Source organism: Talpa europaea, assembly GCF_964194135.1.
Source record: "Talpa europaea genome assembly, chromosome: 11".
Lineage (NCBI taxonomy): Eukaryota > Metazoa > Chordata > Mammalia > Eulipotyphla > Talpidae > Talpa > Talpa europaea.
In genome coordinates this window covers 97,196,304-97,211,870 of record NC_140078.1, presented here as the reverse complement: position 1 = coordinate 97,211,870, position 15,567 = coordinate 97,196,304, and the positions used below count along the sequence as shown (strand labels likewise).

At 52.7% G+C, this 15,567-nt stretch overlaps 1 protein-coding gene across 1 annotated transcript in view; it reads left to right on the top strand.

Annotated features, from left to right (window-relative positions):
* NUP210 (nucleoporin 210) overlaps positions 1-15,567 on the top strand; it is a gene marked incomplete at both ends in the record, with an annotated part of 86,580 nt that overhangs the window by 46,645 nt on the left and 24,368 nt on the right. The window contains 7 exons of the mRNA XM_084247518.1: positions 736-881; positions 2,301-2,522; positions 3,345-3,518; positions 8,409-8,601; positions 9,089-9,195; positions 10,863-10,967; positions 11,053-11,154. Of these exons, the coding sequence (XP_084103644.1) occupies positions 736-881; positions 2,301-2,522; positions 3,345-3,518; positions 8,409-8,601; positions 9,089-9,195; positions 10,863-10,967; positions 11,053-11,154 (1,049 nt within the window). The remainder of the gene's footprint in view (positions 1-735; positions 882-2,300; positions 2,523-3,344; positions 3,519-8,408; positions 8,602-9,088; positions 9,196-10,862; positions 10,968-11,052; positions 11,155-15,567) is intronic.

The window sequence follows — 15,567 nt, the reverse complement described above, 5'->3', positions numbered from 1 at the left end:
AATAAACCAGTGATCTAGTAAGTAAATGGTTTCTCTGACTTTTGTGATCCTCTGCCTAACTGGACCTGAGCCGGGGGTGGGAGGGGGATTGTGGGAACCTCTGGTTTATAGCCAAGTCAGTGCAGGCGAAAGCTGGACCTGCAGCTACTTCTGAAGAAGGGGTACTGGTCTTGCTGGCTAGTCAGAAGCCACTGTGTCTAAAGTGGGGGGCAGTCTTGTAGGCCTGAGCCCTGAACCCGTGGTGTTGGGTACTATCTCTAGCTTAACAGTGTGGATAAAACAAACTCCACCACATGCAAGAAATGAGGGGTCTCGCCCCCAGTACTGAGCTGCAGGGGGCAAACCCAAAGGGGTTCATCCACAGTGGTTGCTTTTGTTATAGAAAATACAGAAGCCAGCAAAACTGCTGTGTTGTTAGAAGTGAACCACCATTGATGTCCTCTGGGGAAGGCCTGGTGATGGGCCTGGAGTGTCATCGGGAGACTCGGGGGTACAGTTCATGTTGTTTCTTGCTGCTTGTCCTGGATTCAGGGTGAGTTCAGTTCAGGGGGGTGGAAAATCATTGTGAATTATATTCTGATAAGCATACTTTTGGTATGGGAATTATACTTGAATTTTTTGCTAAAAAAGTTCAGTGCATATCAGGCCCAGAAGGAAAAGCGGGGCTGTTGGCCTCTCACGTCCTTCCCAGCAGAGCAAACTCACAGTGTCGGTTTGGTTCTCCTCCTCTTGCAGGGAGGCTGCCGCCGGGATCTGAGCACTGCAGTGGAGTCAAGGTGCGAGCAGAGGCCCAGGGCTACACTGCACTCCTCGTGAGCTACAAACATGGCCACATCCACCTGAGCGCCCGGATCACCATTGCTGCCTACCTGCCGCTCAAGGTGAGCCTGGACGCCCTGCCGTCCACCCTCTTCCTGATGGGAATTGCTCATTTGGCCCAAGACACAGCACCTGCTCATAAGCATTGGTGATTACAGTGTGAGCGAGAAAGACCTGGGCCTGCCTTCAAGGTGCTTGGGAAGCATCACATAGTGGCTGCCACGCAGCAGGGGGTAAATGTGACTGTCACTGACCCTGCTTCATGGGGGAGGCCTGGAGAAGACAGGTCAGTGGGCAGTTCCCACCCCTTCATGGAAGGTCTGGGGCTGGGCTAGTCAGTGCTAACTTCTAGGACCGCTGTGGTCTCCGACGACATGTTTTCTTCTCCCTGTCTCCCGCTGTAAGGTGCTCGGTGGTGTCAGAATCTCGTCTCTGAACCCCCAGCCTGAGTATAAGGCTGTCAGAGCAGGCAACAACCAAGGGTTCTTGGCCTTTCTTTCCCCTTCAAGATATGATTGACATATTAACGCTGGTGTCGGGCGTACAACACGATTCAATATATGTTTACACTGCAGAGTGATCCACAGTGAGTTCAGTTAACCTCTATCAGCAGTTTTCCTTATGGTGAGAACTTCTGCGATCTACCCTCCTAGCAACTTTCAAATACGTACTGTAGTGTCGTTAACTATAGTCACTGTTCTGTTTGCAACATCCCAGGACTGACTGCTTTTATAACTGAAAGTTTGTACCTTTTAACTCTTTTCCCCCATTTCTCCCACCCTCACCACTCGTACCAATGAACTTGTTTTTTATAATTTTAAATTCTTTTAGATTCCACATATAATTGAGGTGACACTGTATTTATCTTTCACTGTTTGGCTTGAGTCACTTATTGTAACACTCTCAAGTTCCATTCATATTGTCAGAAATTGGAGGGTTTTCTAGTTTATTTTTTGTGACTGAATAATATTCCATTGTGTGGCTACATAATTCGCTTGTCACTTCATTTGTTGACGGACACTTAGGTGGTTTCTGTGATTTAGCTATTTTAAACAAACAAAAACAAAAAGCACTGATGTGAACATGGAGGTGCCAATATCTCTTCAAATTAGTGTTTTTGTTGCCTTTGAATATAATTCCCAGAGTGGAATTGCTGGATCATGTGGTAGCTTTATTTTTCATTTGTGGAGGAGCTGCCCTGTGCTGTGCCAGGTCACATTCTCACCCACGGTGCCCCTCCTGCCAACACAGTTTCCTCTTGTCCTTTCGATGACAACAATTCTGGGGGGCATGAGGGGATACCTCCCCGTGGTCTCGTTAGCCACGCCATCAGATCTTGGTGACAACCCTGTGAGAGTCCCTGATGCACACACCGCGTTCCAGAGAGGAGCCGGGCTTCCTGACCTTTGTGGGGGCCAGTCAGCCACAGGCGAGGACCCAGCCTTCAGAGGATCCTGAGCCCGCACCTTCCTCTCTCACAGGCTGTAGACCCCTCCTCTGTTGCCTTGGTGACCCTGGGCTCATCAAAGGAAATGCTGTTTGAAGGCGGTCCCAGACCCTGGGTCCTCGAGCCTTCCAAATTCTTCCGGAACGTTACCTCTGAGGACATGGACAGTATCGGTCTGGCTCTCTTTGGTCCCCCTGCTTCCCGAAATTACCAGCAACACTGGATCCTTGCAACCTGTCAGGTTTTGGGCGAGCAGGTGAGTACTATCCTAGACGCACCCTCCAGGGCTGGGGAGGAAGGTCACGTTCCCCAGTTTACCCTGCTGTGTCTCATGGCTTCACTTACCCAGTCTTCAGAATGACCCTGAGAGATAGCTGCTGCTCTTGTCCCCACCCTACAGATGGAGGAACTGAGGCTCCATGAGGTGCATGGGCCTGAGTGAACACCAGGTGGAGGCAGGTGCAGCACGCACGTCCCCATTCCCCCACCCCTTCGCCCCATTGCTCTGGTGGAGCCAGCTTGTCCCCACTCCCTTTCCAGTCCCCCGGGACCTCCTCTCTAGGCTTCAGTACTCCCCACTCCCAGTCTGACCCCCAAGATCAGATGTCACCACGTGACGCTACCTCCAGAGTGAGGGAGGTAAGCACGTGAGATCACAGACAGTTGGCATAACTTTTGTGTTTAGGGATAAATTGGGAATCCCAGCTGTTTTGGTTGTTTTTTAAGAAATCTGTTTTTGTTTTTTTTTTTTTTAAATGCTAAAAGCCAAAAAACCTAGGAGACCAGGTGTACCTAGCAGAACAGGTATGAGCCTGGCTTCCCGTGGGGCTGGAGCCCGCTGGCTGGGGCGGCAGCTTGCCTTTCAGGTGCCCTGTGCCAGCATTCCCAAGGCTCAGGACTGGGCACTAGTTTTCCTTATCATAAGGAGGTACCCTCATTCCCAGGGGCCCGAAAGTAGGGAGCCAAAGATAAGGTGGGAGGCCAGCAGGAATCCAGAAAGCTTAGGAGAGTAACGAGGGGCTCGCCAGAGAGCAGGGTCTCCGACTCAGGGTGTCTGATGGCTCCCCTTGCTCCCCAGGTCATCGCCCTCTCAGTGGGGAACAGGCCCAGTGTCACCAACCCCTTTCCTGTGCTGGAGCCCTCGGTGGTGAAGTTGGTGTGTGCGCCACCCTCCAGGCTCACCCTCACGCCTGTCTACGCCAGCCCACAGCTAGACCTGTCCTGCCCGCTGCTGCAGCAGAACAAGCAGGTGGTGAGTGGCACTTGGGCCCGCGTTGCTTAGGGGGTACGTTTTGCCATGTGTCACCCGTGGAGCCCACCTGGCGAGGTGAGGCCTCTCGGGGCATAGCTGCTCGTGGCAGCTCAGGATGGCGTGGTGCCTCTCCCCTCCTGCCGGGCTCAGCGCCCACTCTGCTGACACCTGACAGTTTGTATGAAGCTCGTCACTTTCTTCTGTGATGCGGACGTTCAGGTGGGGGCTGTTGACTGGGCAGTGTGTGTGTGTGGTCAGCAGGGTCTGCTGAGACACGGTGGGTGACCAGCGCCTTCCACCCATTTCGGGGGCAGGTGGGCTGTGATTCAAACATAAATGTGGGATTGGGAAGACGGTCACTTGGGGTCACTCTGCATGCATGGATGTAAATTGGCACCCACAGTCTGCAGCAGCAAGCCCAGCCCCTTGCCGCTCAGATGATCAAGGGGGAGAGAACCTTCCAGCAGCCCTGGCCCCCAGCCCCTTCTTAGCCCCCTTTCATTGGCTCAGCCTGTAACTGTGAGCACCACCTCCGCTAGGCTTGTTCCTAGGTTCTGGAATACAGAGTAGACAGGGCAGGGCAGGGCTGACGGGGAAACCAGGCAGCACACAGATGGGCAAGAAGGATCAGAAAGTGGGAAGTGCCTTAAAGGAGTGAAATCCAGGGTAGAGGGTGGCACCAGAGGCCACTTCAGAGGGAGCAGGAAAGGTCTCTCAGGGGTGCATAGACCAGTCTAAGCTCTCCGCGGTCAGGAGATGATGGGCCAGAAGAGTTGAGGTCAAGGTGCCCCAGGTAGAACAGCAAGTGCAAGGCCCTGAGGCCAGGACAGGCTCTCTGAGTCCTGCTGCGCTTGCAGTCATCAGAATAGTGAGTGGTGCTAGAAACTCACCTCTCACTTGTTCCCAGTCCCCAGGATTATCCTGTCTTCACCCAGTCTTATCCATGTGGCATGGAGGTGGGCAGGGTCCCAGAGGGAGAACCTAGGTTTAGCTAGCCCTAAGTTCAAGGCCTCCTTGGTGCAGCTGTTTCCCTTCTCCCAACCCAAGTAAGCCCTGCAGCCAACCCCAGGTACACCCAGCTATTCTCTCTCTCGGGGGTCTATGTCTCCTGAGGCCACCTCCGGAGCAGAGCCTCTGCACCTCTTCCCAGCTCACGCCAGGCATGCTCAGTGCATGTCCTCAGTGCCCCGAAGGGAGCCTCTCCTAAGCTGTTTGTGTCACAGCCTCTCCCACTGGGGCAGCTGGAGATGGAAACTGGCTCCTCACTGGAGGTGGAGGGCTGGGAATATCTCTCTCTGGAGCTCCAGGGGAGGTGCCAGACTGCAGTGTCTGGGATTCGGGAACAGGCCCTCTGTGGGGTGTGTGGCTGGCCTCTCGTCCCCAGGGGTGTGGTCAGCTTTGCTTCCCACGGCTCTGAGGGCGGGTGGTGGACTTCTGTGCTCAGCTTTGTTGTGCCCTCAGCTCTGAGACACGGGTCCCTGTAGGGTTGGCGCCTCCACAGCATCTGCTAAAATCAGGATTCTTTGTGCTCTGCCACGGAGAGTTCTCCTACCTGCCCTGTAAGGGCCGGGGAAGAATCCCCAAGTGTTCCTTCCACAGGTGAGGCACCCCGGCCTGGAGCCCCTGGGGAGGCACACCTATGGGCAGCTGCTCCAAATAGCCATTTGCTCACACAGGGCTATTGAGACCAGTGTCCTGAGAGTTTCATGTTTTAAATCACTTTTATGGGTTTAGCCGGTTTTCCCTGTGGAACGAATAAAATACTGAGTGTATACTCTGGAAAACCTCACCTCCTGGGTCTCCGCGTGTGAGGCAGGGAACCTCCTCTGATGGCAGGCCCAGTGCTTGGGGCTGGCAGCCAAGGCCTGAATCCCAGCCTTGTGCGTGCCCCTCTACCCTGGAAGGTGCTGATGGTGCCGGGGCCTCTCGGGGTGGCTGCAGGGGGTGATGGGGCTGGGCAGAGGGCATTCCCAGTGGTGACTATTACTTGTTTGGTCAGTGTTATTCTCTGCTTAAACCAGGTGGTGGCTGGACTTTCACCCAGAGTACAAGCCAGAGCCCCTCTATCCCGCAGGCCCGAGGGCCTCCACCCACACGCTCCTCCCCTGCCCAGTGGTGCCCATGTCTCGGGCTGGCCCTTCCCTTGGGCGTGAGCTCACCCTGCCTTCCCCAGCCTTTAGACCACCTCTGAAGTCTCTCCCTCAGCATTTTACATTCCATTTCCCTTCTCCCCCATCCCCCCAAGCACTTGTCATCTAACACTGCAGATGCAGAATTCGGGAATTGATGTTCTTTTTTCTGTGTCTCGAACAGCACTGTGCTTGTGGCAGGAACTCAGACTGTGTGGTGGATGAGCGAGTGTGCGAGTGAGCATGCTGTGTCTGTGGCCCTGTGGTCTTCTGCCCTGACTCTCACAGGCTCAAATGCCTGGAGAAGCCAAGCTGGGGTGCTGCTGAAGAGGGGAGAGGGTCTCGGAGATAGTGCAAACCTGGAGAGCAGGTGCCCCTCAGAAGCACAGCCTGCCTGCCTCCCTGCAGCCAGTTCGTGTCCAGGCTGGGCAAACCCGGCAGCTCTGCATGCATCTTGCCTGTCCTTACATGGTGGGCACTTGCCGAGCGAGCTGTATCTGGCCCTCTCTCTCCTGTTGCTTCTGGGGCAGCCCAGCGCTTCCACCTGGACTGCAGGATGGTGGGCAGGCAGTGGAGCATGGCTCTGACCTGGCTTGGGTATGTCGTAGATCTCCCTTGCCAGGAGGTAATGACTTCAAACATGGAACTGCTATGCGATCCATCAGTTCTGGGGTCCCGGAGCTGTGAGCCATTCAGGCATGGCTCCTGCGATTTATGGTCTCATTAGGGGACCTTGAGAAAGGCAGATCCTGGCGATGCATCCTGGGTGCAGAATAAATTTAATTGTACACCTTTCCAAAATGCAGAGGCTGCCCAGGAAGCATTTGCAGAGTCCATTATTAGCAAGACCAGACGCCAGAACAGAGCTGACAAGTTGGGCTTGACAAAGTGGAACCACTCTCTAGCCTGCCCCGGTCCTTGAGCAGATCATCCAGCATTCAGCAACTGTGCTCGAGTGCTGGTGGTTTGCCAGGAGACTGATTAGCTGGTGCTCGGAGCCGCTGCCCAGCTCATGCACAGGGGAGAAGGCTACCCGGTGTTAGAGGAAGCCCGAGGGCCAAGATGTACTAGCCTTGCTGCTGGCCCCGTGCCTGATGGACATGTCCACCCCTAAATCTGTGTGACCTTGGGTTAGTTGCTTAGTGTCTCTGAGTCTTATTTTATAATGAGGGGGATAATGTTTTTGCCTCAGATGGTCATTGGAAAGATCCAGTAGACTTGAGCATGCTTTGGCACACTGGGTTGACATCTTTCCCTGGGGGAGAAGGGAGAAAGAAGGAATGTTAGTTTTCTGCCTGGGGGTGGTTGCATCTGGGGGCAGAAGTGCGGCATCCAGAATGTGCTTATTCTTGTCCCCGACCAGTCACAGCTGCCAGACTCGTGTCCAGAATAAATCCTTTGCATCTCCAGGAATCGTGCTGACCTGTATTTAGAATTCCTAAGATGCTTTGGTCCAGTGTTCTGTAGAGACAGGAGACCTGGAAGGACTTGGGGAGGATCCTTCCTGGTGGGATGGGGAGTTGGGTAGCTGCATAGTCAGGACTTGTGAGGTTGGGCTGTAGTAACAGGCAACCCCAGATCCCAGCGTGCTTCTTGTCCCCTGGCCATAGCACAGGTTCGCATCTGCACATACTGCACATGCCTGCCAGTGAGCACGGCAGGTCCTGCTCTGGCCAGTAAAGCTTCTTCGTAGAGTTGTCACAAGTGATTTAGCACATTTCACTGGCCTGAGCAAGTCACATGATCACTCCTGGCTGCAAGGGCCAGAGATGTCCAGGCCCTCCTCTTGGCCCTGTGCCTGGTGGAGACCTGGACACATTTCTGAGCACTACTAACAAGGGCCCAGTACCCGCTTGACCATTAATTACAACGAGCCAGGCTTTTAAAATGATCGCCCCTGACCTTTACTGAAGACAGCCTTAGGAAGTGGTTTCCGTCGCGATTCCTACCTCACACTTGAGCTCTGGGACATCAGCAGCTCTTCAGGTGGTAAGAGGTGGAGCTGGGATTTGAGTCCAGGCTGTGAGACCCAGGTGTCTGTGTGCTTGGGGTTCCCTGCTTCGCCACCTACTCCGTCTGTCCCCATGCCATTCAGTCAGGGAGGGAAGTGGGGAACAGTGTCTGGGAGGAGTGAGGCTGGGCGGGTGCCGGTCTAGGGCCAGACTTGCCAGGGGAGCAAGGAGGCAGTGGAGTTGAGGGAGGAGCCACTCAGCTGACACATCACCTCTGATCTGTTCCTCCTCACACCCCTGGGCCTCTGCTTCCCACCCTTACTAGGGGCACGACAGCTCCCACCTCACTGGGATCTTTAATGATCAAGTGAGAACTCGGCTCCAAAAGGAGCAAGTTCAATGGCTCCAGGACACCTTATGGACTGCAGATGGCATTCCTGTTAGCTCACTGGGGGAGCCATCCCGGAGGGGTTGAGGTGGTCATGGGGTGGGGAGGAGGAGAACTGGATTTGAGCGAGTGAGACAGAAAGGAGAGCAGCCTGTCTGGAGTGGGGCAGGAGAGAGATGTTGGATAGGGTCTTCCAGTCTTGGCACTGTTGACTCTTGGGACTGTCCTGTGCACTGCCCATGCAGGACGCCTGCTGACAAGCTGGGCTGTGGCAGTGGTCAGGTCATACCTTACCCCATCCCCTCCCCAGTCCCCTCATGAGCCCACAAGGCACCTGGCCAGGTTTGGGGTGCACTGTGTGGTCCGGAGCGACTGTCCTTCATCCTGGGTGTGACCTGGGCACTGGCCTTGACTTTTTCAGGTGCCGGTCTCCAGCCACCGCAACCCCCTGCTGGACCTGGCTGCCTATGACCAGCAGGGCCGCAGATTTGACAACTTCAGCTCTCTAAGCATCCAGTGGGAGTCCACCAGGCCACTGCTGGCTAGCATTGAAGTTGACCTACCTATGCAGCTGGTGTCCCAAGATGACGGGAGCGGCCAAAAGAAGTTGCATGGTGAGCTGGGGTGGCCACGCCATTGCTTCAGGGCAGAAGGACAGAGCAACAAAACCTCAGGCAGATAAGAGGGGTGCTGAGGAAGGCTGATATGGTTGGAAGCTGTTATCCGGGACTCCCCTTAATTGGAATTAAAACTTAGGGAACACTAGGGTAGGAACTGGAGCCCCTGTTTCAGAGGTGGGGAGATGCTGCAGGAAAGCCTCAAACCCTGAGTTAAACAACAGGGCAGTTTGGCTCCAGGACCTGAGCTCTGCTGCCTACTGCCTCGTCCTACCCCAGCCAGAAGTCTAGAGCTTCTCCAGCTCTCTAAGCTGCCCTTGAAACTGCCCCAGCGCCTGTGCATGGAAAGTCCGTGCAGTTTGAACACACTCAGTAGTCTGTTTAGGACTGTGGGAGAGTTAATAGTACAAATTGGTGGGGGTGGGGCTTCCCGGGCCTCAGTGGGGCAGAAATCTAACAGGCACTTCTCTCTTCCTGGACTCAGGTTTGCAGGCCATTTCAGTCCATGAGGCCTCAGGAGCCACCGCTGTCTCCGCCACCGCCATCAGCTACCAGCAGTCCCACCTGGGCGCAGCCGGGGTGAAACAGCCGGTACCTTCCGGTCCCAGCGTGGGAGGGTCCTGTGTCCCCATGTCCTGAGCCCTGTTCACACCTCGTCCCCCAGTTGGGGACAACCACGCAGGGCTCTGTGACTGTCTCCCCACCTGCACGCTCTGCACTCAGGCGCCTGGAGGCATTGGACTAGGAGGCAGGCTGGTCCTACACCCTCTCAGCTCTTGTTTACGCCTTTGGGGTTTCTTGGTCTCCAAGATGAAGCCACCCTCATTGTCAACTGGGGCTGGCCCATCCAGCTCCTTCTCGCCCCACCCCCTGACTTACGGACCCCGCCAGACCAGACCAGGTGGTCCAGGCCGCCATGACTTTGAGTACACAGTTCCTGCCATATGGAATGCGTCCCTTCCCTCCCTTACTTTTCCTGTGGGTTGGCCTCCATCCTTTTAGTCCCAGCCTCCAGGTCAGCTCCTCTGCTCTTGGTCCCGGGCCCTAGCACAGAGTAACTGCTTCTTCAGGGCTCAGAACCCCTTGAGCGCCCCACTCACTGGGCACAGACCCCTGCGCACATGTACACAGGACTTCCCCATCTGCACACATGGACCGTGCCCCCATCTCGGTGTCTCACTACCCCAGGCAGAGGCATGCTCGTGGGTGGCAAATGGGTATATTTGAGGTGGGAGGGAGAGGGATCCCCAGGAGAGTCCTGCCCAGATGTGCCCACCCCAGTGTAGGTTTTGACTAGCAGGGAGACAGCAGGTGACAGCTGGAAAGGGATGGTGGGGCTGGAATGTGGGGGGCCCTAAATGCCAAGATGAGGGCCTTGAATTGTCACCTGGGGAGTGGGGAGCAGCGCTGAGGGAGTTGGCCTTGAGGGAGGTGGCCTCGGAAGTGACACCTGCACCTGGCCCTGAAGGTGGGGCCTTGGTTCCCACAGCACCAGGAGGCCTCTGGCTCATGGGTGGCCTGATGGGCCTCCCCGCTGGGTGGGAACACCCCGACAAGTGCCCCTGAACACATCCACTTTTTGCCCTATGTCGTTCTCTTTGTTGCCCTCATGCCTTCACTTCCCTTCTCACCAGAGAGTCCTCCTGGGAGCCCCTGCGCCTGTCATACCCTTTCATTGCCCACACCAGCCCGCACCTGTTATCACTCATTCTTCTTTTCAATCCTTGCATTGGCATATCATCTCCCTGAGGGCAGGTTGCTCTGCCCCCTCGGCCTCACTCAGGCTGGGCCCAGCCGTGTGGGTTCTGCAGCCACCTAGAATAACAGGTGGCAGGAACCGGCTGCTGAAATAAGCACAGCTGAGGGAGTGAGGGCCCCGCTTGTCCTCCAGGAGCCGCCCAGATGCTGCCTCTGCAGTGACCCCCATGCCCAGGCCGCTTGGGCCCTTAGTCAATTGCTGTGTGCCCCCCAAGAGCCCCTGCTTTCCAGGGCTCTCCGGGGGTGGTCTGCGTGTTCCAGCCCAGCAGGTGGGAGGGTCGCAGTCACCCTGACAGGCTGGGGAGATGTCTCAAAGGGGTGTGACCTGCCGGCTGGGCTAGAAGCACAGATGGTTTGCTTGGGGGTGCAGGCTTGTGTTCCAGACAGAACCACTGCCCTGGGGCGAGGCCAGGACCTGGGGCCTAGGGTCCTGCTCTTCCCAGAGCGGGGATGGGGTCCTGTTGCCTCCTGACTCTGACGACGCTGGCCTCGCCTTTTAGCACGACCCCCTCGCACCTGTGTCAGCCTCCATAGAGCTCATCCTGGTGGAGGACGTGCGGGTGAGTCCAGAAGAGGTGACCATCTACAACCACCCGAGTGTGCAGGTACGGCCCTTCCTGCCTCCTTGCTGCCCCCAGACCACGCGCGGGAGGGACCCAGCCGCTGACGCCAGCCCACCCCTCCTCACAGGCAGAGCTGCACATCAGAGAAGGCTCTGGCTACTTCTTCCTCAACTCCAGCGCTGCAGACGTCGTGAAGGTGACCTACCAGGAGGCCAGGGGTGTCGCCGTGGTGAGTCCCCTTGTTCCTTTTACTTCCTCCTCCAGGTGGCCCCTTGGCTCACTGCTTGATTTTTCCAGAGCTGACACTCGTCTCATCAGCTGCAACCTGCAAGGGTCTTTGATTCTCTGATTCATTGTTACTGAAACTTGAATCATTCACTTGCTACCTTTGTGATTTTTATTCCATATCCACAAACTGCCCACACTATTAGCTAATGGTTTCTTTTCCGTCAGTCTTTTAATTAAGAGTAAAATATTATTACATAAGCATCACCATAATAACCATAAAGAAAATTGCATTTAAAGTATATATCAGTCTTTTCTGTTTTTTCCACATTCCTTTCTGAACCCTCTCCCTAGTCTGGCAAATACTAATTTGGCCATGTGCATGGTATGGAAGTGTTTAGTGTTCCACGTTCTTCAGGGATTTTATCCTAAGTTCTCCCTGTAGGCTGGCTGATTATATTTATGCTGTCATTTGTACTTAGTCCCTTTCTCCTTGCAGAATATTCAAGTTGTTTAAATCTTTTTTAATAACCCTGTTGTTATAGCAAAGAGTAAAAACAAAAAAAAAAAAAAACACCAATATTCTAAGGTTATGAGTTGTTATGCAGTCATGAAAACTGAACTGTGTTTAAGAGGAAACTCACCCGATTGTCAAACCACTACCATAGGCGCAAACACAGGCAGCCAAAACCAGAGGTAGTGACGCCAAGCCTGTCACTAAACTGCAGCTGTGCATTGGCCTTGGATGTGGTGGGCCCAAAACCCACTTTTACTTGGTGAAGGGCGCTTACCACGTGTCCAGGGTAAAATGACAGCCGCACCAGCACCAGATGAGCCTCGTCCCAGATTTGAAAGAGACCTGGGTAGATCCATTGTGTGGTGGGGATCCCGAAGGTGCAGCAAGGGGGTGCAACTTCACCTCCCCCACCCCGATCACGAGCCATCCCACGGTCCTGATACTTGTGTTGGCCTCTGACATTGCCTTGTTCATGTGGCCGGCAAGTCCTCGCAGGCTAGCAACCATGTGAAACAGACTCCCCTAATTCCAGGAACGTCTGAAGTCAGAATTAACCTTCACAGAGACCTAGTCTCAGAGTCCTTTTCTAGAAACAGTAAGGTGCCTTGCCTGCGGTTGTGCGCTGGGTTTGCAGCATAGCCCAAAATCTCGGAGAATGTCACCTCACTTTACAGGGTTTTTCAGTCTTAACAACCCCTTCAGGCTCATTCCTCTGACTTTGAATCCACTGCCTATCTTGACACGGGGTGAGACAGGTAAAGTAAATGAGGGAAACAATCAAGAAGTGTGGAACATACCTGGAAGTGCAAGCTAAATAGCATCTGCCTCTTAGCCTCGTTGTGGAGCATTCTAGGAAGTGGTGTGGACTATGGCAAACTGGAGAATACAGGCCATGTCTAAGGGACAGCCACTATACACATCTTGCTGACTTGTGTTAATTTTAATAACACTTTTATTGAGGTTTAATTCATATACCATAGAACTCATCCACTTAAACAATACAATTCAATGGATTTTAGTGTATTAATAGGTATGTACAACTATCATCTTGGTCAGTTTGAGTATTTTTATCACCTCAAAAGAATACCCAAGCAGCACTTCCTCTGCCCACCTGTGACTATGCAGGTGCTTCTTTTCACAAACTCTCCTCTGCAGGGCAGCAGCCTTCCTGCCTGCCCGTGACCTGTACCATGCTGGAACTTCCCTTCACTGACCTCCCTCAGTGGAGGCCGCTGTCCTCAAGGCTGGCCACCTGCAATCACGTAGGCCTCTCTTAGCAGCTCTTCCTGCCCACTTGTGTCTATGCAAGTGTCTTTAACTGTTTTATCCTTTCCCTAATAAACCTGGCCTTTAAATATAAAAAAAAAAAAAAAATAACCCAGACACATTAGCTATCACCTTCCTTTTCTTACACACACACACACACACACACACACACACACAGAGAGATAATTGGATTTTGTTAAATGCTTTTCTTATGTTTCTTTTTTTTTTTTTTTTTTTTGGTGGGACCCTCGCCAGTGGCCCAGGATCAAACTGGCGCTGCAGAGGCTGCGGGCAGCCTCGCAACCCAGCACTCAACCGCTGTGCCACCAGGGGAGGCCCTTTTCTTGTGTCTCTTAAAACAATCTTGATTTTTTTGTTATTCTATTGATTTATTACATTAATTGTCTTCAGATTTTAAACCAACCTAACTGTCCTGGGATATATGCTGTCTGGTTAATTATGCTTATATATAGCTGAATTCAGTTGACTAGTGTTTTGTTGAGAAGTTTATATACATATTCACAGGAGATGATGTAGTGTTCATTTAGGAGATGTCTACCTGGCATGGGGTATCAGGGTAACATCAGTCTCACAGGATGACTTGGACATATCCCCTCTTCTTCTCAATTTTGGAAGTGTTTGTGCAGAATTGGTAACAATTACTCTTCACTGTTTGGTAGACTTAATCAAAGAAGCCTTCTGAAATGTGCTCTCTCGTGGGGAGTTCGCTGATTACTGATTCAGCCTCTCCTCTAGTACAGATCTAGTCAGCTTGTCTGTTTCATTTTGATTCAGTGTTGGTAGTCTGTGTCTTTTTAGGACAATTCAAACCTTTTTAGGTTTTTGTCACTTTTTTGGACATCTTTTACATTCCTCAATGATCGACCTTGGTCCTTAGCCTGTGTGTGTGGAGGGTGCTTTCTCGCAGTGTCACCCATGAGTGAAGGGTAAGGAAGTGTCTCCACAGGCCTGTTCTCAGGGGCAGACTGGCGGATGATGGGTCCGCTTGGGTTTGTCGCCATAAATCAGAGCAAGAAAAACCCACCCCTCGGAGATTTCTTGACCTACTAAACATAGAGCTTCCATATGATCCAGCAATTCCACTCTTAGGTATTTACCCAAAGGACACAGAAACATCAATTCCAAAGAGCACCTGCACCCCTATGTTTATAGCAGCACTGTTTACAATAGCTAAGCTTTTTACAATAGCTTAGCTTATAAAGCTAAGCTTTACAAATGCCCAAAAATAGATGACTTGATCGAGAAGATGTGGTACATATACACCATGGAATATTACTCAGCATTCAAAAAAGATAAACACATGCAATTTTCAGCAACATGGATGGCGCTGGAAGGGATCATGCTCAGTGAAATAAGCCAGAAAGAAAAAGAAAAATACCAGATGGTCTCGCTCATAGCAGGAATCTAGAAAACTTAAATAAGGGACCAGGAAAAAGAATAACTATAAGAAAGAAAGTATCAAAATCAACAAACAACTATGAACCAGAGACACTCTATGGGTGGTGGGGGCGGGGAAAGGAGGGCTTGGGGTCAAAATAAGGGGGTTATAATTGTAAGGGGAATATAAAAATAAAATTTAAATAATAAAAAAAAGAAAAAGAAAAACCCACCCCTCAGCACCTGGGAACATGTGTTGTGAAAGGTGGCTTGAGGGCTGCTCGGGCCTGAGATTATAGCAAATGCCTGAGTATGTTTATTTCCTTTACAAAAGGAGGAGTAATTCCCTGGCCACCTCTCCTGCCATGTAAATGAGTCATCACTGTCAAGTCCTTCACATCAGGAGGAAGACTTCGAATCGTGGCTAGTCCCGCCTGCTGAATTAGTTTTAAGCCTGTTTGCTTTACCTTTAGAGATTAGAACCAACTCCCCAGTCATCAAGAATAGGGGCATTTCGGATTAAGAAAAAATGTATATGGTGCCAACGACCCTTGGGAGCCTTTGGCCCACATGTCTCTCTGGTCCTACATTTTGACTAAGCCCTGAGGGCAGACCAGTGGCCAGAAAAAGACCTTCCCTCCAAGGACAAGCACGCCTGAGGGCTGCAGTGATGTGGCTGCCCTATGGGTATGGAGCATGCCTGATCTGCTGCACCCGTGCCTTGACCGCTGGGGTCTCTGCTGCCCTCACCCAGGGCCCCCCGCAGAGAGCCTTGCTGTTCCAGGTGGAATTCAGGTTCTTTCCTATTCGCTTCTTCGTGACCTGCAGGAGGAATTTTTCATGGAGCGTTGACAATCTGTGATAAGTCCTAGCAGCTTCTCTCACATGGTGGTTTCTGAAGGACATTTACACATTTCTTTGGCATTTTCCAGCTGCTAATTAGCAGCATTCTCATTTCCCTTAATCAGAGAGACAAGAAAGCCCACAACAGTTGTTCAATTAGCGCATAGAAAATGTTTCTTTCCTTCCTATTGATGCAGGTTCGGGATGCGTGAGTGGCTCGCGGGTGTGTTTCGTGCCCACGTATCTAGACGGGGGCTGTGGCTGGCGCTGGGCCATCCTGCCCACACGGTGCACCAAGGGCAGCACTTGGTTCTGCTCACAGCCCCTGGCACAGCAGAGGTGTCATTACATCTTTCGGTGCACGTAGTGATTGCCTGATTTAAACTTAGGGTT